This window comes from Pseudophryne corroboree, chromosome 12 (genome assembly GCF_028390025.1).
Source record: "Pseudophryne corroboree isolate aPseCor3 chromosome 12, aPseCor3.hap2, whole genome shotgun sequence".
Lineage (NCBI taxonomy): Eukaryota > Metazoa > Chordata > Amphibia > Anura > Myobatrachidae > Pseudophryne > Pseudophryne corroboree.
The window spans coordinates 160,380,854-160,404,994 of NC_086455.1; the positions used below are offsets into that span (position 1 = coordinate 160,380,854).

A 24,141-nucleotide genomic window follows, 5' to 3' on the forward strand; every position below is an offset into this window, starting at 1 on the left:
TGTTCTTCAATGCGTTCATCTAAAGATTTAATCGGCTAATACGGCCACAATAATAAATCAGAAATAGTTATAACCCTTTAAAATGACGCAGTCATATGAAACGCACAAAGCAAACATTTTATTAAACTAAAATTGTTGAGAAGCCAAGAGCAAAATAAATGAATAAAACAATTATGTATAATGTCGGAACAATAGCAAATGTCAATTTCCATACCTATAAATGCAGAGAGAATATAGGACCTTATTCAGGTTTGTTAGCAAACCAAAAAAGCAAGCAACCAGGCAAAACCATGTGCACTGCAGGTGGGGCAGATGTAACATGTGCAGAGAGAGTTAGATTTGGGTGGGGTGTGTTCAAACTGAAATCTAAACTGCAGTATAAAAATAAAGCAGCCAGTATTTACCCTGCACAGAAACAATATAACCCACCCAAATCCAACTCTCTCTGCACATGTTACATCTGCCCCACCTGCAGTGCACATGGTTTTGACCATTAGTGTGCTTTTATTGGGGGTAATTCCAAGTTGATCGCAGCAGGATTTTTGTTAGCAACTGGGCAAAACCATGTGCACTGCAGGGGGGGGCAGATGTAACATGTGCAGAGAGAGTTAGATTTGGGTGTGGTGTGTTCAATCTGCAATCTAATTTGCAGTGTAAAAATAAAGCAGCCAGTATTTACCCTGCACAGAAATAAAATAACCCACCCAAATCTAACTCTTTCTGCACATGTTATATCTGCCTCCCCTGCAGTGCACATGGTTTTGCCCAGTTGCTATCAAAAATCCTGCTGCGATCAACTTGGAATTACCCCCATGGTTTGCTAGTAGACCTGAAAACCCCCACAATTATCTGATCTGCAAATTAAATGCGTCTTAATAACATAAAAATAACACACGTTGAACTAGCTTCAGCGATGACCCACAATACCTGATATAGGGGGTCATTCCAACCCGTTTCTTCGCTGCGATGCGAAAGGGTCGGAAATCCGCATGCGCGGCGGACGCATTGCGCACGCACGTTGTTACCTGGCGACAATCGCCGCTGGGCAACGCCGCCCCCAGCGACAAATATGGTCGCAGCGGCGATCGCAAGAAGATGGACAGGCGGGAAGCGTTCCAGGGCGAATACTCACTGTTTTCCAGACGTGGTGAGTCCAACGCAGGTGTGGCGAGGCGTTTGGAGGGCAGATGTCTGACGTTAGGACGGAGACCCTCATCGCTGGATCCGTCGCACAGGGTAAGTAACTCTTACCCTGGTCTTGTTTATACAAACTTTTTTAGTATAGCAGGGCTGCACAAGCGTTCACAGCCCTGCTATGCTAAAATACACTCCCCCATAGGCGGAGATCAGTTGATCGCACCAGCAGCAAAAAGTTGCTACGTGCAATCAACTCGGAATGAGGGCCCTAACCCAGCCGCCACATTAACAGCCATGTATAGGTTACCCCAAACAGCAGAGGTCGCCTGTAATATCTGTCCGCCCTCACAGCACGATCATTCCAACATGCAGCATCTCCGAGACACAGCAGCCAATCACAATGAGACATTCAGCGGCAGCAGTGATTCATATACATTATGTTTCCCTCCGTAACATTCAATGTAAAATCATAAGATGTAAAAGTGACTGCTCAAAGTTCCATGTACCAACGCGTTTCGTCACTTATGGAATGGTGATTTCTTCACACTGAATACCGCGCCATAAAACATACTGTAAATACAAATGTAATGCTACCTATAATTAATCATTATTTTGATCGTTACTAAACATTAATAAATATATGTATTGATTTGTGGATCGATTTGGTTGATACGAGTATATCTACGGACCCATATGTGATGAGCGCCCCTCTCTATACTTGGCCTCTTGCCTGCACCACCTTCCGTCCACTTGTCAGTACTGTTATTTGTTTTACAAGCGCTTTGTATTTGCTTTCCGAATAACCAGACAATGATGATATGGATATAAATGATATGTATCTATCTATATATCAGTATATATACGCACGTACACACCATGGGAGAGTGACAGAGAAGCAAAGACTTAACCTGTTCCAGCAGCAGTTGCTTCGTCCTGGCCTGAAGCTGTGTGACGCTTTTCTGTAGCTCACGGGCCTCATTCACGTGATAGGAAAGAGCCTCTTTCAGACGCACATTCTCCTTAAAGACAGATCTTCCGGCCTCACCTACGTGTCTGCAGATCACAACGGCATCTAGTAAAGGGTCAGTAGTTCATACACTGCACTCAGGACACTCACATAGCATGGAGCATTTACCAACGGCAAAATATAGCGATCCGCACTTCTACTTTATCCACACATGTGTGCTTACTGATCATGTCAATATACATACCCATTCCTAGGAGTCTGAAGCTGCCCCAGAAATCTATCTATATACATTATGATCTATCTCTTCCTATAATCACATTCTCAACTACTTTATTTCACGTGCATAATCCCATCAACTACTCTATGTTATGGGAAGGGCAGCTCTATAACAGTCACACAGTGATGGGAGGGGCAGCTCTATAACAGTCACACAGTGATGGGAAGGGCAGCTCTATAACAGCCACACAGTGATGGGAGGGGCAGCTCTATAACAGTCACACAGTGATGGGAAGGGCAGCTCTATAACAGCCACACAGTGATGGGAGGGACAGTTCTATAACAGTCACACAGTGACGGGAAGGGCAGCTCTATAGCAGTCACACAGTGACAGGAAGGGCAGTTCTATAACAGTCACACAGTGACGGGAAGGGCAGCTCTATAGCAGTCACAGTGACGGGAAGGGCAGCTCTATAGCAGTCACAGTGACGGGAAAGGCAGCTCTATATCAGTCACAGTGACGGGAAGGGCAGCTCTATAGCAGTCACACAGTGATGGGAAGGGCAGCTCTATAGCAGTCACACAGTGATGGGAAGGGCAGCTCTATAGTGATCACAGAGCAACGGGAAGGGCAGCTCTATAGCAGTCACACAGTGACTGGAAGGGCAGCTCTATAGCAGTCACACAGTGACTGGAAGGGCAGCTCTATAGCAGTCACACAGTGACTGGAAGGGCAGCTCTATAGCAGTCACACAGTGACTGGAAGGGCAGCTCTATAGCAGTCACACAGTGACGGGAAGGGCAGCTCTATAGCAGTCACAGTGACGGGAAGGGCAGCTCTATAGCAGTCACACAGTGATGGGAAGGGCAGCTCTATAGCAGTCACACAGTGACGGGAAGGGCAGCTCTATAGCAGTCACAGTGACGGGAAGGGCAGCTCTATAGCAGCCAGACAGTGACGGGAAAGGCAGCTCTATATCAGTCACAGTGACTGGAAGGGCAGCTCTATAGCAGTCACACAGTGATGGGAAGGGCAGCTCTATAGCAGTCACACAGTGACGGGAAGGGCAGCTCTATAGCAGTCACAGTGACGGGAAGGGCAGCTCTATAGCAGTCACACAGTGACGGGAAGGGCAGCTCTATAGCAGTCACAGTGACGGGAAGGGCAGCTCTATAGCAGTCACAGTGACGGGAAGGGCAGCTCTATATCAGTCACAGTGATGGGAAGGGCAGCTCTCTAGCAGTCACAGAGCGACGGGAAGGGCAGCTCTATAGCAGTCACAGTAACTGGAAGGGCAGCTCTACAGCAGTCACACAGTGACGGGAAGGGCAGCTCTACAGCAGTCACACAGTGACGGGAAGGGCAGCTCTATAGCAGTCACACAGTGACAGGAAGTGGATGCAGTCAGTTCACCTCCAATCAAAATCCCGACGTTCAAAATCCCGACACCAATTGACCGATGGTCAAAATCCCGACAAGGTCAAAATCCCGACATGGACAAAATACCGACATCTCAAATACCGACAAGGTCAAAATACCGACATGTAAAATGCAGACAGGTCAAAATACCTACATGAGTTTTTCATGATTTTTTTCATTGAAACCGACTTGCTCATACTTTACCATCCCAGTGGACCTGGAGGGGGAATATAATAGTGTGCCGAGCGCAGCATGGCGAGCGCAGCGAGGCACCGTGCCCAAAGCATGGCGAGCGCAGCGAGCCATGCGAGGGGACGCGGTATACTTTATATGGTGTCCATGTTGACTTATGTCGACATACACACAAAAAACCATTAAAAACCGCATGTCGGTATTTTGACCTGTCTGCATTTTACATGTTGGTATTTTGACCTTGTCGGTATTTTAAATGTCTGTATTTTGTCCATGTCGGGATTTTGACCTTGTCGGGATTTTGACCATCAGTCAATTGGTGTCGGGATTTTGAACGGAGGTATTTCATACCGATCCCACGGGAAGGGCAGCTGTATAGCAGTCAGACAGTGACGGGAAGGGCAGCTCTATAGCAGTCACACAGTGATGGGAAGGGCAGCTCAATAGCAGTCACACAGTGATGGGAAGGGCAGCTCTATAGCAGTCAGAGAGTGATGGGAAGGGCAGCTCTATAGCGGACACAGTGACAGGAAGGGCAGCTCTATAGCAGTCACACAGTGATGGGAAGGTCAGCTCTATAGCGGTCACACAGTGACGGGAAGGGCAGCTCTACAGCAGTCACACAGTGACGGGAAGGGCAGCTCTATAGCAGTCAGAGAGTGATGGGAAGGGCAGCTCAGTAGCAGTCAGACAGTGATGGGAAGGGCAGCTCTATAGCAGTTACACAGTGATGGGAAGGGCAGCTCTATAGCAGTCACACAGTGATGGGAAGGGCAGCTCTATAGCAGTTACACAGTGATGGGAAGGGCAGCTCTATAGCAATCAGACAGTGATGGGAAGGGCAGCTGTATAACAGTAACACAGTGATGGGAAGGGCAGCTCTATAACAGATACACAGTGATGGGAAAGGCAGCTCTATAGCAGTCAGACAGTGATGGGAAGGGCAGCTCTATAGCAGTCAGACAGTGATGGGAAGGGCAGCTCTATAGCAGTCACAGAGTGATGGGAAGGTCAGCTCTATAGCAGTCAGACAGTGATGGGAAGGGCAGATCTATAGCAGTCACACAGTGACGGGAAGGGCAGCTCTATAGCAGTCAGACAGTGAAGGGAAGGGCAGCTCTATAGCAGTCAGACAGTGACGGGAAGGGCAGCTCTATAGCAGTCAGACAGTGATGGGAAGGGAAGCTCTATAGCAGTCACACAGTGATGGGAAGGGCAGCTCTATAGCAGTCACACAGTGATGGGAAGGACAGCTCTATAGCAGTCATACAGTGACGGGAAGGGCAGCTCTATAGCAGTCACACAGTGATGGGAAGGGCAGCTCTATAGCAGTTACACAGTGATGGGAAGGGCAGCTCTATAGCAGTCAGACAGTGATGGGAAGGGCAGCTGTATAACAGTAACACAGTGATGGGAAGGGCAGCTCTATAACAGATACACAGTGATGGGAAGGGCAGCTGTATAGCAGTCAGACAGTGATGGGAAGGGCAGCTGTATAACAGTTACACAGTGATGGGAAGGGCAGCTCTATAACAGTTACACAGTGATGGGAAGGGCAGCTCTATAGCAGTCAGACAGTGATGGGAAGGGCAGCTCTATAGCAGTCACAGAGTGATGGAAAGGGCAGCTCTAAACCAGATACACAGTGACGGGAAGGGCAGCTGTATAGCAGTCAGACAGTGATGGGAAGGGCAGCTGTATAACAGTTACACAGTGATGGGAAGGGCAGCTCTATTACAGTTACACAGTGATGGGAAGGGCAGCTCTATAGCAGTCAGACAGTGATGGGAAGGGCAGCTCTATAGCAGTCACAGAGTGATGGGAAGGTCAGCTCTATAGCAGTCAGACAGTGATGGGAAGGGCAGCTCTATAGCAGTCACACAGTGATGGGAAGGATAGCTCTATAGCAGTCACACAGTGACGGGAAGGGCAGCTCTATAGCAGTCACACAGTGACGGGAAGGGCAGCTCTATAGCAGTCACACAGTGATGGGAAGGGCAGCTCTATAGCAGTCATACAGTGATGGGAAGGGCAGCTCTATTACAGTTACACAGTGATGGGAAGGGCAGCTCTATAGCAGTCAGACAGTGATGGGAAGGGCAGCTCTATAGCAGTCACACAGTGATGGGAAGCTCTATAGCAGTCACACAGTGATGGGAAGGGCAGCTCTATAGCAGTCACAGTGATGGGAAGGACAGCTCTATAGCAGTCAGACAGTGATGGGAAGGGCAGCTCTATAGCAGTCACACAGTGACGGGAAGGGCAGCTCTATAGCAGTCACACAGTGACGGGAAGGGCAGCTCTATAGCAGTCACAGTGACGGGATGGGCAGCTCTATAACAGCCACACAGTGCGGGAAGGTCAGCTCTATAGCAGTCACACAGTGATGGGAAGGGTAGCTCTATAGCAGTCACAGTGATAGGAAGGGCAGCTCTATAGCAGTCACAGTGATGGGAAGGGCAGCTCTATAGCAGTCACAGTGATAGGAAGGGCAGCTCTATAGCAGTCACAGTGATGGGAAGAGCAGCTCTATAGCAGTCACACAATGGGCCTAATTCTGAGTTGATCGCAGCAGGAACTTTTTTAGCAGTTGGGCAAAACCATGTGCACTGCAGGGGGGACAGATATAACATGTGCAGAGAGAGTTAGATTTGGGTGGGTTATTTTGTTTCTGTGCAGGGTAAATACTGGCTGCTTTATTTTTACACTGCAATTTAGATTTCAGTTTGAATACACCCCACCCAAATTTAACTCTCTCTGCACATGTTATATCTGCCCCTCCTGCAGTGCACATGGTTTTGCCCAATTGCTAACAAAATTGCTGCTGCGATCAACTCAGAATTAGGCCCAATAAGGGAATCGCACAATCATGCATCACACAATCATGCATATATTCATATTTTCGATGAAACTATTCTGGAGATAATGAGAACTTTGTCCTTACATGACAGCCTCGGTGTGGGCATTCTCAGTCAGCATTATGATCTTCTTCTCTGCTTCCTTTTCCAGCCGTTGCTATGGAATAAATTCACTAAACACGTTACACAGTACAAGAGGGGTCAGAGTGTTACACAGAATTGGCCCGTGCTGAGTAATAACTGCACTAAGCTGCTGGCCGAAGTCAGGACAGGAAAAATAAGAGATTCCCTTGTTTAGTGATGGGAGGACATCGGCCTGATCTAACGTCCCTGATTTTCAGAAGAAACAGCTTCTTGCGTATGTGTGAAAATCCCTGGAAACTCCTATGGTGCATGCTTTCCACTGTGAGGGGCTGAATCTGACTTGGAAGTAAAGCAGAAAATGCAAGTCACTTTGTATCTGGAACAAACCATGCTGCCATGCAAGGGGAGCAAATACTTTATATTTTTTTCTGTGCAAGGTAAATACTGGCTGCCTTTGTATGTAGCCCACAAATGCTGAAAAGTTTTTTTTCTTATTACACCACAATTTAGATTTCAGTTTGGACACGCCCCACCCAAATCTAATCTTTTTGCACATGTTACATCTGCCCCCCTGCAGTGCAGCATGGTTTTGCTCGGCTGCATAGTTACTTGCTTTATTTTGCTTTACTTCCAAATCGGAATCCGGCCCAGAGTCACAGTACCGAGTAAGACGCACGGTCTCAGAAATGTATTGAAACTCTACTGAGCGTTCCTGTGCGGTGACTGGGAGGCGACTATTTAGACACATGGAGATGGTCCGTCTTGTAAGCGCGTTATGGCAGTGTTGTGGGTATGTTGCTGAAGTGTTTGCGTAAACAGACGCACAGTCGCTCACATTATTGGTGTACTAGTATGGGTTAATAGCTATAGTAAAACATTTTCAGCTATTTTGTACCGTCTTTCTCATATCATTACTAGATGTTAGAAGAATGGCTTTCACGTATTTTTGATTGCTTGTGTGAAACCAAACGTAACCAGTATGGGTTAAGGATGCTGGAACGTGATCTTTGTCCCATATACTGACTAACAACCACAACACCAATGCGCTAATGTTCCCTCATAAGCAAGAAAGCCTTGGAATATAGGGGGTCATTCCGAGTTGATCGCTCGCTAGCTGTTTTTAGCAGCCGTGCAAACGCTATGCCGCCGCCCACTGGGAGTGTATTTTAGCTTAGCAGAAGTGCAAACGAAAGGATCGCAGAGCGGCGGCAACATTTTTGTGTGCAGTTTTAGAGTAGCTCAATACCTACTCAGCGCTTGCGATCACTTCAGACTATTCAGTTCCTGTTTTGACGTCACAAACACGCCCTGCGTTCGCCCAGCCACGCCTGCGTTTTTCCTGGCACGCCTGCGTTTTTTCGAAGACTCCCTGAAAACTGTCAGTTGACACCCAGAAACGCCCTCTTCATGTCAATCACTCTGCGGCCACCAGTGCGACTGAAAAGCTTCGCTAGACCTTGTGTGAAACTGCATAGTTCGTTGTAATAGTACGTTGTGCGTGCGCATTGCGCCGCATGCGCAGAAGTGCCGTTTTTTTGCCTCATCGCTGCACAGTGAACGAATGCAGCTAGCGAACAACTCTGAATGACCACCATAATACATTGTATTACACTAATATGAGTTACCCACTGATGTTGCTAATTATGTAGCTTCCTTATAAGAAATAGCATCTCTGTGTTAGCAATTATTAGCCTAGGTTATGCTGCCCCCTATTGTTAATAACTAATAGAGCACTCATTTATGTATTATATACTGTACATGTGCATACATTAAATGGGAGATAATCATACTTACCTACTTTTGAAAAAGCATGTCAGGGAGATTGTGAAAGTAACACCTACCAGTGCGGATGTGTACTGCTACATCTAAGAGGTGTGTCATAAAAATGACTTACATCCAAATGTAAAAGTTAGTAAGATCTATGTGTTGAAGAAAAGACACTGATATTTTGCAGGATTTGTTTGTGTATTGTGTTTTACAAGAGGCTCCATGTACTGTACTGTACTGTAAGTGGCCACGAGAAACCGTATTTATAATGCATGTAGCCATAGGGATCATTGTGCCTTATATCCAATGCAGGGAAATGGCGCTGATGATCTCATTTGAATGTACGTATCTCTGATTTATTTTTTCTTTCCAACAATGTAACAGCTACATAATGGGGGGTAAGGTGTAATCAGGGAGATTGCTGGTCTATTCAGGGAGTGAGGGAGATTGCAACTATTTCAGGGAGTCTCCTGCAGAATGAGGGAGGGTAGGCCACTATGGAGATAATAGACTGCCCCTAGGGTATAAAGGAGCTTGCCATATTTCCTACAAGAGCTTCGGTGTAAAATCTAAGATTGCAGTAATATGTTTACCAAACTTTCTGCACCGATCTTGATCTAGGCCTTTTTTGGAAGAAAAGGGGCTCCCTAAATGTGACCTGATTGCACCTTAAGAACTTTGAACTGCTTTGAAGCATACCTAAAGCTGAGTATATCTTTTGTTAGCCTTTATCTGCTTATCTATCTATCTATCTATCTATCTATCTATCTATCTATCTATCTATCTATCTATCTATCTATCTATCTATCTATCTATCTATCTAATACACATTATTCTTTTAATAAACTGCTGTCTGCTTACATTTGACTTTATAAATCTGATTGTGTGTCTTTACTCAATGACGTGCTGTTGGCCATTGATAACCTTGAGTTAAGAGCCCATCCAGGAGCAGGAAGCCATACTCAGATAGAGACTCTGCACCTCCCGTAGGGCTAGTCTGCATTCTGACCGTGCGGCCAACCTAAAGATGCAGTATTACAACATCTGTAAACGTTCAAAAATAGCTCTACATGTTTGGTATAGTGACGCTCTAAAGATATACTCTGTAACCTCTACTTACCCTCACTCTGTGGTTGGTGGTTGACTTCTGAATGACCCAATTAGTGGCATCCACAAACGAGGTTGTGTGCTGATTATTCACCTGGCCTAAATCTGTTATGCTGATCGAGTAGAACTTATCTCACATCTTTAATGCATCATAGAGCCGACTCAGCTTTGTCCATCTAAAAATCATTGTTTCTGTAGCTCCCATTGCTATGCAATTTAATAAAGTTCAAATACAATGTCAATGTGATAGTTCTGAGATAGTAACTCTTTGCCGTGTGTATGGTTTATGAGGTTATGGATGAACTATGTAAATCGGTGTCATGTTGTGCCAGATGCTGGACGCTTCTTACCTTCTCCTGAAGCATGCGTCTCTCCATACTGGCCAGAGCTTCTCTATGATCCTGGCTGGCTCGGAGAAGGCTATCCTTAATCTGCAGAGAAGTGACATGTAGGTAGAATAGGTAGAGGTAAGTGCTCAGCCATAGCACAGCGGGAAGGAACGATGCATCACCTGGTCCAGCTCTCTCTCCAGCTCCGGCTTGCGTCGGCGGAATTCTTTCATCAGCTTGAGCTCGGACATAAGAATCTGCATCTGTGCCGCTTTCTGCGCACACTTCTCTTCCAGATCAGTGATCTGTTTTCTGTGTGTTGTCACCTGTGAAAGGACATACGTCTAAGGAAGGCTGCGATGTAATACAGAATATTACATATAGGAAGCAAATGGGATTCATGAAATACATTCTCCAGCATGGCATCCCCACATCCAGGAGATGTGTTCTCTGAAAGTGACATTAAGGGTTATGTGCAAAGCTACGAAACGTGAAAAACTGCGTGCTGTCGCGCATGTACTCATGTTTATACAAGCACATAGGTCTGTAGGTCCAAATGTAGGCTGAGCTGTGCAGACTGTGCTGTAGGGATGGTCATTGACCATCGATGGTTAGCCACCATTGTGGACTGTTCTATCTATGGCACAGATCTGATGGCCCTCGATTACACAATGGCAGCAATGTTTTTTTAGACAGGAGGCACAGGGTTAAGTCCAACAGAGTGCATCTGTGTGACCACAGAGGAAGACTGCATCCATGTGATCACAGATGAAGAGTGCATCAGTGCAACCACAGAGGAAGAGTGCATCCATGTGACCACAGAGGAAGAGTGCATCAGTGCAACCACAGAGGAAGAGTGCATCCATGTGACCACAGAGGAAGAGTGCATCCATGTGACCACAGAGGAAGAGTGCATCCATGTGACCGCAGAGGAAGAGTGAATCAGTGCGACCACAGAAGAAGAATGCATCAGTGCGACCACAGAAGAAGAATGCATCAGTGCGACCACAGAGGAAGAGTGCATCCATGTGACCAGAGGAAGAGTGCATCCATGTGACCAGAGGAATAGTGAATAATTGCAACAACAGAGAAAGAGTGCATCAGTGCAACCACAGAGGAAGAATGCATCTGTGCGACCACAGACAAAGAGTGCATCCATGTGATCACAGATGAAGAGTGTATCCATGTGACCAGAGGAAGAGTGCATCAGTGCAACCACAGAGGAAGAGTGCATCCATGTGACCACAGAGGAAGAGTGCATCCATGTGACCGCAGAGGAAGAGTGAATCAGTGCGACCACAGAAGAAGAATGCATCAGTGCGACCACAGAGGAAGAGTGCATCCATGTGACCAGAGGAAGAGTGAATAATTGCAACCACAGAGAAAGAGTGCATCAGTGCAACCACAGAGGAAGAATGCATCAGTGTGACCACAGAGAAAGACTGCATCAGTGCAACCACAGAGGTAGAGTGCATCCATGCAACCACAGAGGTAGAGTGCATCCGTGCGACCACAGAGGTAGAGTGCATCCGTGCGACCACAGAGGTAGAGTGCATCCGTGCGACCACAGAGGTAGAGTGCATCCGTGCGACCACAGAGGTAGAGTGCATCCGTGCGACCACAGAGGTAGAGTGCATCCGTGCGACCACAGAGGTAGAGTGCATCCGTGCGACCACAGAGGTAGAGTGCATCCGTGCGACCACAGAGGTAGAGTGCATCCGTGCGACCACAGAGGTAGAGTGCATCCGTGCGACCACAGAGGTAGAGTGCATCCGTGCGACCACAGAGGTAGAGTGCATCCGTGCGACCACAGAGGTAGAGTGCATCCGTGCGACCACAGAGGTAGAGTGCATCCGTGCGACCACAGAGGTAGAGTGCATCCGTGCGACCACAGAGGTAGAGTGCATCCGTGCGACCACAGAGGTAGAGTGCATCCGTGCGACCACAGAGGTAGAGTGCATCCGTGCGACCACAGAGGTAGAGTGCATCCGTGCGACCACAGAGGTAGAGTGCATCCGTGCGACCACAGAGGTAGAGTGCATCCGTGCGACCACAGAGGTAGAGTGCATCCGTGCGACCACAGAGGTAGAGTGCATCCGTGCGACCACAGAGGTAGAGTGCATCCGTGCGACCACAGAGGTAGAGTGCATCCGTGCGACCACAGAGGAAGAGTGCATCCGTGCAACCACAGAGGAAGAGTGCACCTGTGCAACCAAAAGAGTTTATATACCCACCAGCCTCTCCCTCTCTTCTTCAGCAAGTTTCTTCTCTTCTACCAGTTGTTGCTTCAATGTCTCGATCTTTAGGGAAAGAAACAAACTGTATGACCACTGTAGGAAACCCGCCATCAGTAATGTTAGTAAGAGGAAGAGTCTGGTATCTCTGAGCATGCAGAAGTGGTAATAATACATATATCTGACATTTAGGGTAATAAGAGCTATATATTCTAAAAATAAGTTTAGTAAAAAGTAGAACAGTCGATCCGATGGTTAATAATGCAACAATCAGACATTGGGGCAGTAGAGATGTAGATTCACACAGTAGGGGCAGTAGAAATATAGAACCCCACAGTAGGGGTAGTAGACATGTATATCCCCACAGTAGAGGCAGTAGAGATGTAGAACTCGGCAATAAAGGTATTAGAGATGTAGAACAACACAGTAGGGGCAGTAAAGATGTATAACCACACTGTAGAGGTATTAGAGATGTTTAACCCCATAGTAGGGGCAGTAGAGACGCAGATCTCAACAGTAGAAGCAGTAGAGACGTAGAACCACACAGTAGGGGCAGTAGATATGTACAACCACACAGTAGGGGCAGTAGAGACGTAGAACCCCACAGCAGGGGCAGTAGAGATATAGAACCCCACAGCAGGGGCAGTAGAGACGTAGAACCCCACAGTAGGGGCAGTAGAGACGTAGAACCCCACAGTAGGGGCAGTAGAGATGTAGAACTCAGCAATAAAGGTATTAGAGATGTAGAACCACACAGTAGGGGCAGTAGAGATGTAGACCAACACAGTAGGTGCAGTAAAGATGTAGAACCACACTGTAGAGGTATTAGAGATGTTTAACCCCATGGTAGGGGCAGTAGAGACGTAGATCTCAACAGTAGAAGCAGTAGAGACGTAGAACCACACAGTAGGGGCAGTAGATATGTAGAACCACACAGTAGGGGCAGTAGATATGTAGAACCACACAGTAGGGGCAGTAGAACCCCACAGTAGGGGCAGTAGAGATGTAGAACCCCACAGTAGGGGCAGTAGAGACGTAGAACCCCAAAGCAGGGGCAGTAGAGACGTAGAACCCCACAGCAGGGGCAGTAGAGACGTAGAACCCCACATTAGAGGCAGTAGAGACGTAGAACCCCACATTAGGGCCAGTAGAGACGTAGAACCCCACAGTAGGGGCAGTAGAGACGTAGAACCACACAGTAGAGGCAGTAGAGACGTAGAACCACACAGTAGGGGCAGTAGAGACGTAGAACCACCCAGTAGGGGCAGTAGAGACGTAGAACCACACAGTAGGGTCAGTAGAGATGTAGAACCACACAGTAGGGGCAATAGCGATGTAGAATCACACAGTAGGGGCAATAGCGATGTAGAATCACACAGTAGGGGCAGTAGAGATGTAGAACCACACAGTAGGGGCAGTAGAGACGTAGAACCAAACAGTAGGGGCAGTAGAGACGTAGAACCACACAGTAGGGGCAGTAGAGACGTAGAACCACACAGTAGGGGCAGTAGAGACGTAGGACCACACAGTAGGGGCAGTAGAGACGTAGAACCACACAGTAGGGGCAGTAGAGACGTAGAACCACACAGTAGGGGAAGTAGAGACTTAGAACCACACAGTAGGGGCAGTAGAGACGTAGAACCACACAGTAGGGGCAGTAAAGATGTAGAAGCACACAGTAGGTACAGGGATCTGGAAAAGAAGAGATAACGAGATAAAGCAGAAGACCGGAGTGAGGAAAAAGGACAGTAGAGGGCTACCAGCTCATCTTTTTCCATGTCCTGTCTCTTCATAAACCCTATGACATCCAACATGTCCTTCTCCAGCTGATACTGGTTGTTGGTCAGCTGCTCGTTGTTCCGGGCCAGGCTGCGGGCTGCATCCCGGTACTCTGATCTGGAAAATTCGGTCGCCTTCAGCATGGACTCCCACAAGGACACATTTGCCTTCGCTCGCTCTGCTTCCTGCTGTTTATCCGCTTTTGCTTCATGTTTTCCAGCTTTCTTCTTCCTGATTAAACAACAATAGATTTGTAGAAATACAATATCACCAGGTAGATTGTATCCCGTGGAGCTGCGATATCTTTTCCAGCCTCAGCGTCCATGCAGCGCTACTGTATATACTTCTACAGTTCAGAGAGCCTGCAATAACTATATTATAAGTCACCGCTAGGTTATCACTGAAGATGTATAACGTCACAGGCATTAAACTCCTCCAGTAACGAGGTACATTGTACGTTTGGGGAACACGGTTTTTGAGGTTTGAGTTAAAAGGGTGGTCCGTAATTAGAGGACTATTGAGATTTGCAGTATCAGCAAAAATAATACATTTTTTGGGTGAGAGTAAAGGGGAGCGTTTGTGTATTATTAGTGGGGTGCAATAAGAACAGAGGCACAGTATTAGCTGGGAGCAGTATGGTACAGTATAGTAGTGTCTGCAATGCAGATTGGGGTAGATAAATGGTAGGGAGCAGTGTTGGAGGGGAACACAGTGTCAAAGAGGAGCACTGGTGGGGCTGTTTAGTTAATGGAGAGCAGTGTCAGGAGGGGAGCAGTGTCAGGGAGGGCACAGTGTTATTGGGGAGCTGTGTCAACAATAGGGGGCACAGTGAATGAAGTGAGCTCTACGTTAGTGGAAAACAGTGTTAAGAGGTGGCACAGTGTTAGGAGGGAGCAATAATAGTAGGGAGCAGTGTTAGTGGGCACAGTGTTAGTGGAGAGCTGTGTCAACAATAGGGGGCACAGTGAATGGAGGGAGCTCTGTGTTAGTGGAAAGCAGTGTTAGGAGGTGGCACAGTGTTAGGAGGGAGCAATAATAGTAGGGAGCAGTGTTAGTGGGGCACAGTGTTAGGAGGGAGGCAGAAGCAGTAATAGAACGGAGCATTGTCAGGAGGGAGCAGTAATAGTAGGGAGCAGTGTTAGTGGGGCACAGTGTTAGGAGGAAGCAATAACAGTAGGGAGCAGTGTTAGTGGGGCACCGTGTTAGGAGGGAGGCAGAAGCAGTAATAGAACGGAGCATTGTCAGGAGGGAGCAATAATAGTAGGGAGCAGTGTTAGTGGGGCACAGTGTCAGGAGGGAGCAGTAATAGTAGGGAGCAGTGTTAGTAGGGCACAGTATTAGGGAGGAGCAGTAATAGTAGGGAGCAGTGTTAGTGGGGCACAGTATTAGGGGGAGCAGTAATAGTAGGGAGCAGTAATAGTAGGGAGCAGAGTTAGTGGGGCACAGTATTAGGGGGGAGCAGTAACAGTAGGGTGCAGTGTTGGTAGGAACAGTATTAGGGGGGAGCAGCAGTAATAGTAGGGAGCAGTCTTAGTGGGGCACAGTATTAGGGGGGAGCAGTAATAGTAGGGAGCAGTGTTAGTGGGGAACAGTATTAGGGGGGAGCAGTAATAGTAGGGAGCAGTCTTAGTGGGACACAGTATTAGGGGGGAGTAGTCATAGTAGGGAGCAGTATTAATGGGGCACAGTATTAGGGGGGAGCAGTAATAGTAGGGAACAGTATTAGTGGGGCACAGTACTAGGGGGAGCTGTAATAGTAGGGAGCAGTGTTAGTGGGGCACAGTATTAGGGGGAAGCAGTAATAGTAGGGAGCAGAGTTAGTGGGCCACAGTATTAGGGGGTACCAGTAATAGTAGGGAGCAGTGTTAGTGGGGCACAGTATTAGGGGGAGCAGTAATAGTAGGAAGCAGTGTTAGTGGGGCACAGTATTAGGGGGTAGCAGTAATAGTAGGGAGCAGTGTTAGTGGGGCACAGTATTAGGGGGAGCAGTAATAGTAGGAAGCAGTGTTAGTGGGGCACAGTATTAGGGGGTAGCAGTAATAGTAGGGAGCAGTGTTAGTGGGGCACTATATTAGGGGGAGCAGTAATAGTAAGGAGCAGTGTTAGTGGGGCACAGTATTAAGGGGGAGAAGTAATAGTAGGGAACAGTACTAGGGGGAGCAGTAATAGTAGGGAGCAGTATTAGAGGGGCACAGTACTAGGGGGAGCAGTAATAGTAGGGAGTGGTGTTGGGGGGAGGGCAGAACATTAGGAGGGTGCAGTAACTGTAGGCAGCAGTATTAGGAGGGCGCAGTAACTGTAGGGCGCAGTATTAGGGGGGAGCAATAATAGTAGGGAGCAGTATTAGTGGGGCACAGTACTAGGGGGAGCAGTAATAGTAGGGAGCAGTGTTAGTGGGGCACAGTATTTATGAGGGAGCAGTATTAGTGGGGCACAGTAACAGTAGGGGGCAGTAATATAGTAGGGATCAGTGTTAGTGGGGCACAGTATTAGGGGGGAGCAGTAATAGTAGGGAGCAGTGTTAGTGGGGCACAGTATTATAGGGAACAGTAATAGTAGGGAGCAGTGTTAGTGGGGCACAGTATTAGGGGGGAGCAGTAATAGTAAGGAGCAGTATTAGTGGGGCACAGTATTAGGGGGAACAGTAATAGTAGGGAGCAGTATTAGTGGGGCACAGTATTAGGGGAAGCAGTAATAGTAGGGAACATTATTAGGGGGGAGCAGTAATAGTAGGGAGCAGTGTTAGTGGGGCACAGTATTAGGGGGGAGCAGTATTAGTAGGGAGCAGTGTTAGTGGGGCACAGTATTAGGGGGGAGCAGTAATAGTAGGGAGTAGTGTTAGTGGGGCACAGTAATAGTAGGGAGCAGTGTTAGTGGGGCACAGTAATAGTAGGGAGCAGTGTTAGTGGGGCACACTATTAGGGGGAGCAGTAATAGTAGGGAGCAGTGTTAGTGGGGCACAGTATTAGGGGGGAGCAGTAATAGTAAGGAGCAATGTTAGTGGGGCACAGTATTAGGGGAGGCAGTAATAGTAGGGAGCAGTGTTAGTGGGGCACAGTATTAGGGGGGCAGTAATAGTAGGGAGCAGTGTTAGTGGGGCACAGTATTAGGGGGGAGCAGTAATAGTAGGGAGCAGTGTTAGTGGGGCACAGTATTAGGGGGAGCAGTATTAGTGGGGAGCAGGGAGCAGTGTTAGTTGGGAACAGTATTAGGGGCAGCAGTAATAGTAGGGAGCAGTGTTAGTGGGGCACACTATTAGGGGGAGCAGTAATAGTAGGAAGCAGTGTCAGTGGGGCACACTATTAGGGGGAGCAGTAATAGTAGGGAGCAGTGTTAGTGGGGCACACTATTAGGGGGAGCAGTAATAGTAGGGAGCAGTGTTAGTGGGGCACAGTATTAGGGGGGAGCAGTAATAGTAAGGTGCAGTGTTAGTGGGGCACAGTATTAGGGGGGACAGTAATAGTAGGGAGCAGTGTTAGTGGGGCACAGTATTAGGGGGCGCAGTAATAGTAGGGAGCAGTGTTAGTGGAGCACAGTAATAGTAGGGAGCAGTGTTAGTGGGGCACAGTAATAGTAGGGAGCAGTGTTGGGGGAGAGGGCAGAACGTTAGGAGGGCACAGTATTAGGGGGGCGCAGTAACAGTAGGGAGCAGTATTAGGAGGGTGCAGTAACAGTCGGGAGCAGTATTAGGAGGGTGCAGTAACAGTAGAGGGCAGTAATATAGTAGGGAGCAGAGTAGGTGGGGCACAGTATTAGGGGGGGAGCAGTAATAGTAGGGAGCAGTGTTAGTGGGGCACAGTATTGGGGGGGGGGCAGTAATAGTAGGGAGCAGTGTTAGTGGGGCACAGTATTGGGGGGGGCAGTAATAGTAGGGAGCAGTGTTAGCGGGGCACAGTAATAGTAGGGAGCAGTGTTGGGGGAGAGGGCAGAACGTTAGGAGGGCGCAGTATTAGGGGGACGCAGTAACAGTAGGGAGCAGTATTAGGAGGGTGCAGTAACAGTAGGGAGCAGTATTAGGAGGGTGCAGTAACAGTAGGGGCAGTAATATAGTAGGGATCAGTGTGAGTAGGGAGCAGAGTTAGTGGGGGCAGCATTGGTGGGGGACACAGGCACCTTTTCCCTTTCTTGCCCCGGGGCGCTTTCCTCCGGATTACTGCCATATAGCTGACAATGTTGCACTGTCCTTGTTGTCAGAGAACTTGTTTACACTTGGATCCTGCAGTTACCATGGGAACGGTCCCTGTAACTTAAAACTCTGGGCATCACGTGTCCGGAAGCGGAAGCTCCTCGCAAACACCGGCCGGCTCCCAGTGTGGGCAGTCACAGTGCAGCCACAGGTGAGGTGAGAGGTGTCAGTCACAGGATATCCGGAAAGCCTGCACCTGCTGTAACAGTAACAGCACAGGAATAGCTAGATAGGGATTTATTTCCAGGACTACATACCCTGAGAGCCTGCCATGATAGAGTGGAGGGAAGTATTAATAGGCTGCAGGGATATCCTGAGAGCCTGCCCTGATAACTGTCAGAGTGGAGGGAAGTATTAATAGGCTGCAGGGATATCCTGAGAGCCTGCCCTGATAACTGTCAGAGTGGAGGGAAGTATTAATAGGCTGCAGGGATATCCTGAGAGCCTGCCCTGATAACTGTCAGAGTGGAGGGAAGTATTAATAGGCTGCAGGGATATCCTGAGAGCCTGCCCTGATAACTGTCAGAGTGGAGGGAAGTATTTTAGTGTTCATACTACTGCACCTTTCATAACTCAGCACCGATATACAGACCAGAGCAAAGCTTGAAGCACCACAGCAGAGAGTGGCACCCCGGCAGGAAAGAGGAACTGCATGAGTTTTGAAATGTGCAGGGTGCTTGGATGAACACCACTCTATTTCTCTTACGTCCTAGTGGATACTGGGGTCTTGTACTTTGTTACCATGGGGTATAGATCGGGTCCACTGGAGCTTGGCACTTTAAAAACCTTTAGTGTATGTATGTGTTTGCTGGCTCCTCCCCTCTATGCCTCTCCTACCAGACTCGGTTTAGAAAAATGTGCCCAAGGATTCGGGTGCATTTCTCTGGAGCTCCAGAGATTTTTCCTATATTTTTATTTTAGTTTATTATTTTCAGGTAGCTCTGGTTGGCAACCAGTTTCCCTGCTTCGTGGGACTTAGAGGGGAGACCGAACCAACCTCCTGAGGGTTAATGGTTCATAATCCCAGCTGACAGGACACTGAGGTACTGATCACACATCGTTAGTATGTGTGCCCACGCCAGCAGCTAGCCGCCACCCTCTAACAGATGCCGAAGTTACAGCGTGCGGTGAGTGTTACACCGGGGTCCTGGTTAGCGTGTCCCCGGTGTAGTTTTGGCGGCAGCCACGGGCCCGGAGCTGCGGTGCCCGCCGCGGACAGACTGGCTCAGGGCTATTGACACGCAGTGCTCACTGTCTCAAGGCTTTGTGTGTACTGTACAATGCGTATTCTACTACGTGGCCAGTACAAGGGGCGGGGCTTCCTGGAGCAGGACCAGCGGCGTGAAGGCGCCATTTCCTGCTGTTGCGGATCTTCAAGGCTGCATGCACGCTGCTCCTCCAGGATCCACGCTGCTACAGATTGTAACACTGTTACCAGGGGGGTCATAGAAATGGGTATCCGGACTCCAGGTCGACAGCACAAAGGTCGACACACCTTAGGTTGACGCCAATTGGTCGACACACCTTAGGTCGACATGGACAAAAGGTCGACAGGAACAAGGTCGACATGGAAAAAGGTCGACATGAGTTTTTCACGATTTTTTTAATTTATTTAACCTTTCATACTTAACGATCCACGTGGACTACGATTGGAATGGTAAAGTGTGCCGAGCGAAGCGGTAGCGGAGCGAAGGCACCATGCCCAAAGCATGGCGAGCCATGCGAGGGGACGCGGTGCACTAATTGGGGTTCCCTGTCACTCTACGAAGAAAACGACACCAAAAAAAACATAAAAAACTCATGTCGACCTTTTTCCATGTCAACCTTGTTCCTGACGACCTTTTGTCCATGTCGACATAAGGTGTGTTGACCAATTGGCGTCGACCTAAGGTGTGTCGACCTTTGTGCTGTCGACCCTCAGTCCCAGACCCATAGAAATGGGGGTTCACAATGGCGGTAGCGCCGCTGCACTAATATCAGGTCATACACACATTTCTACACATTGGGGGTAATTCCAAGTTGATCGCAGCAGGAATTTTGTTAGCAGTTGGGCAAAACCATGTGCACTGCAGGGGAGGCAGATATAACATGTGCAGAGAGAGTTAGATTTGGGTGTGGTGAGTTCAATCTGCAATCTAAATTGCAGTGTAAAAATAAAGCAGCCAGTATTTACCCTGCACAGAAACAACATAACCCACCCAAATCTAACTCTCTCTGCACATGTTACATCTGCCTCCCCTGCAGTGCACATGGTTTTCCTCAACTGCAAAAAAATGTCCTGCTGCGATCAACTTGGAATTACCCCTCATTGTGCTGCTGTGTTCTGTGTGCTGGTGTCCGCTCCTCAGTGTCACTCCAGGGTCTGTGTGGAAGTGTTGGTCAGTGAGTTGCGCTGTTTTACTATTGTGTAAGATGTCTGTGGACATGGTTATGTGTGCTGCTTGTAACTCTACCCCGTCCTCAGCGGGGTCACTCATGTGTGAGCAATGTTCCTTAGCTGCACAGGGGGTCCTAGCTCACAGGCACCTGACTGGCTAGATGGGATCCGGTCTCTAGGTCGACAGTAACTAGGTTGACATTGTCTAGGTCGACTACTATTGGTCGACAGTAACTAGGTTGACAGGGTCTCTAGGTCGACATGTTCTAGGTCGACAGGTCAAAAGGTCGATATGAGTTTTTCGCTATTTTTGTCTTTTCTTGAACCTTTTCATAATTAACGATCCACGTGGACTACGATTGGAACGGTAATCTGTGCAAAGCGAAGCGAGGCACCTTGCCCAAAGTTGCGAGGGGACGCGGTGCACTAATTGGGGTTCCTGGTCACTCTACGAAGAAAACGACACAAAACCCCCCATAAAAAAAACTCATGTCGACCTTTTGATCTGTCAACCTAGACCCTGTCGACCTAGAGACCCTGTCGACCAATAGTGGTCAACCTAGACACTGTCGACCTAATTACTATCTACCTTCCATACCACACCCGGCTAGATAGCTTTAAAAGCATGATTCAGAATGTAAATTCAGAATTAGCTGCAGCTAAAAGAGAGAGACAGGTGTCTATTGATTGTGTGGCTAAAGCAGCAGATACCAGAAAGGCTTCTCAGCCCCCTCTGTTGGTTCCACATAAACGCTCACTGCCACAGGTGCTCCAGTCTTATGATTCTGATCAGCCTGATGTAGATGATGGTATGGATGAGGACCGTTCTCTGTCTCCTGGGGTGGAGGCTCTCATTTTTGCTGTAAGAGAGGTCCTTCACATACCGCATCAGGAGACAGAACCAGAGGAGGAGTTATACTTTAATGTTAGACCCAAGACCTCAGTAACTTTTCCTGTGTCTAAGGAATTAAACTCCCTGGCCAAGGAGGCTTGGTTGAACCCTGATAAAAGATTTAAAATTCCTCAGAGGTTTTTAACTACTTTTCCCCTCCCAGCTGAGGACAGGAAGGTATGGGAAAAACCCCCTTCAGTCGATATGTCGGTATCCAGACTGTCTAAGAAATTTGTAATGCCAGTGCCAAGGGCTATATCCCTGAAAGAGCCAGCTGACTGTAAAATTGAGTCCACGGTCAAGGGAATTTATACGGCAGCAGGTGCAGCACAACGCCCCACAATAGTTTGTGGGTGCATTTCCAGGGCGGTAGTCAAGTGGTCTGATATTGTTATTTGCGGTTGAGACTCTCTGCGCCGGGATGAGGGCATTACTCTGCTCCATCATATACAGGATGCTGCAAATTTTATGAGCGAGGCTATTAAAGAGTTGTGTAAGGTAAATGGCCGCACATCTCCTATGGCTGTTTCGGCGCACAGAGCTCTGTGGTTACATCAATGGTCGGCAGACGCCGATTCCAAAAAGGGTGTAGAAAATCTTCCCTTTACAGGTGATGCCTTGTTTGGAGACAAATTCAATAAATGGATCTACCAAGCAATGGCGGTAAGTCTACCTATCTGCTGTTGGCTGCGCCACCTGCTAGATGTTCTTACACCGGACCCTCCTTGCAGTCCTTTCGTGTGGCGAGGTTTAGAGGCAGGGGCCGAAGGGTCTCCACCACTACCAGAGGATCTCGTGGTAAGTCCCGTAAACCTGCATCTGCTGTCTCCCTGGACCAGACCACCGGACCCCCTTCCGCTAAGCCTTGGCCCCAGCAGCAGGGCGACTTTCAGGTAGGTGCTCGCCTTCAACATTTCGCCCACATGTGGGCGGAGTCCTGCCGGGATCCTTGGGTGAGGAACCTCATTTCCCAGGCATACCGGCTGGAATGTCAAACCCTCCCTCCTCACAGATTTTTCAAGTCAGCTTACCAGCTTTACCCGCAACAAAACTTACCTTGCAAGAGGCTAGTCAAAAACTCTTGCGGACAGGGGTGGTAGTTCTGGTACCTCCTCTGTTACATAACAAGGGGTTTTACTCCAGTCTTTTTGACGTTCTCAAACCAGACTGTTCGGTGCGCCCCGTTTTGAACCTGAAGTCTCTAAACTCATATCTGCGGGTGTTCAAATTCAAGATGGAATCCCTGCCGGCAGTGGTGTCCGACCTGGAGGAGGGGGAATTCCTGGTATCTCTAGATGTCAAGGATGCCCCCTTATCAGGCTTACCTCAGGTTCGCCATATTGGAGGACCATTTCCAGTTTCAGGCCTTACCCTTTGGATTATCCACAGCGCTGAGGGTCTTCACCAAAGTCATGGCGAAGATGATGCTGCAACTGCGCATGACGGGAGTCAACATAGTCCCCTACTTGGACGATCTCCTCATAAAGGCTGTGTCCAAGGAGCGTCTGCTGCACAGCATCGATCTGACAACTCGCCTACTTACGGATCATGGGCGGATCCTACATTTTCAGAAATCTCACCTGGAACGTACCCAATGTCATCAGTTCCTGGGAATGATTCTGGATACAGTGTCTCAAAGGGTCTTTCTCCCAATGGACGAGGCCTTGACTATACAGGCTATGGTTCGCTCGGTGCTCAGTCTTTGCAAGATATCCATACATCTTGCATCCGATTACTGGGCAAGATGGTGGCTGCTTGCGAGGCAATCCAACACTGCAGATTTCATGCCCGGCCATTTCAGCTGGATCTATTGGACAAATGGTCGGGGTTTTACCTTCACATGCATCAGGAAGTGACCTTATCTTTGAAAGCCCGGATTTCTCTATTATTTCAATATCCACTCGTGGATTATACTGACAACGGATGCCAGCCTCTGGGGTTGGGGGGCTGTGACCCAAGGAGCCCAGTTCCAGGGGTTATGGTCGAGACAGGAATCTGTTTTGCCGATAAGCATCCTGGAACTCAGGGCAATTTACGTTGGTTTTTCTGCAGGCTTCTCATCGGAAGGGTCAGGCGATCCAGGTTCAGTCGGACAATGCCACAGCGGTGGCGTACATAAACCGACAATGGGGAACAAGAAGCAGAGCGCCGATGCGAGAGGTGTAAAATATCCTCCTCTGGGCGGAGGCCATTGCAAGGGCCATCTCAGCCATTCCAGGAGTGGACAACTGGGAAGCAGACTTCCTCAGCAGGCATGACCTCCATCCGGGGGAATGGGGCCTACATCCCCAGGTGTGTCAACAGTTAATTCACCGGTGGGGCTGTCCGCAGACAGATCTGATGGCTTCTCGGCTCAACAAGAAGCTATGCCGTTACTGTTCTAGAATGAGGGAATCCGTAGGCTGTTGCAATGGACGCGCTGACGACGCCATGGATGTACCAGTTTGTATACCTGTTCCCTCCTCTATCGCTAATCACAAGACTAAAACTAAGAAGGGAAAGTGTTCAAGCAATTCTAATTGCCCCGGATTGGCCTCGACGGGCGTGGTACTCGGACCTCCTAACCATGGCTCTGGAGGGTCCCTGGCCTCTACCG

General features: G+C 48.4%; 2 protein-coding genes across 4 annotated transcripts in view; one reads left to right on the top strand and one right to left on the bottom strand.

Annotated features, from left to right (window-relative positions):
* The window catches only part of BBOF1 (basal body orientation factor 1), a 32,628-nt gene extending 14,287 nt beyond the window's left edge, over positions 1-18,341 (bottom strand). Inside the window, exons 1-7 of one of the 3 annotated variants that reach the window (XM_063948330.1) lie at positions 18,204-18,340; positions 14,072-14,321; positions 12,312-12,377; positions 10,260-10,403; positions 10,099-10,179; positions 6,877-6,947; positions 2,046-2,190 (exon numbers count right to left, since the gene is read on the bottom strand). In XM_063948330.1, coding sequence (XP_063804400.1) covers positions 2,046-2,190; positions 6,877-6,947; positions 10,099-10,179; positions 10,260-10,403; positions 12,312-12,377; positions 14,072-14,321; positions 18,204-18,250 — 804 coding nt within the window. In that variant the 5' untranslated portion in view covers positions 18,251-18,340. Of the gene's footprint in view, positions 1-2,045; positions 2,191-6,876; positions 6,948-10,098; positions 10,180-10,259; positions 10,404-12,311; positions 12,378-14,071; positions 14,322-18,203 lie in introns of all 3 variants that reach the window. The other 2 variants (XM_063948331.1, XM_063948332.1) reach the window with 2 other exon arrangements.
* Positions 18,328-24,141, top strand: part of ENTPD5 (ectonucleoside triphosphate diphosphohydrolase 5 (inactive)) — a 48,884-nt gene continuing 43,070 nt past the window's right edge. Inside the window, exon 1 of the mRNA XM_063948333.1 lies at positions 18,328-18,427. The gene's annotated coding sequence lies outside the window, so the exon portion shown is untranslated. The remainder of the gene's footprint in view (positions 18,428-24,141) is intronic.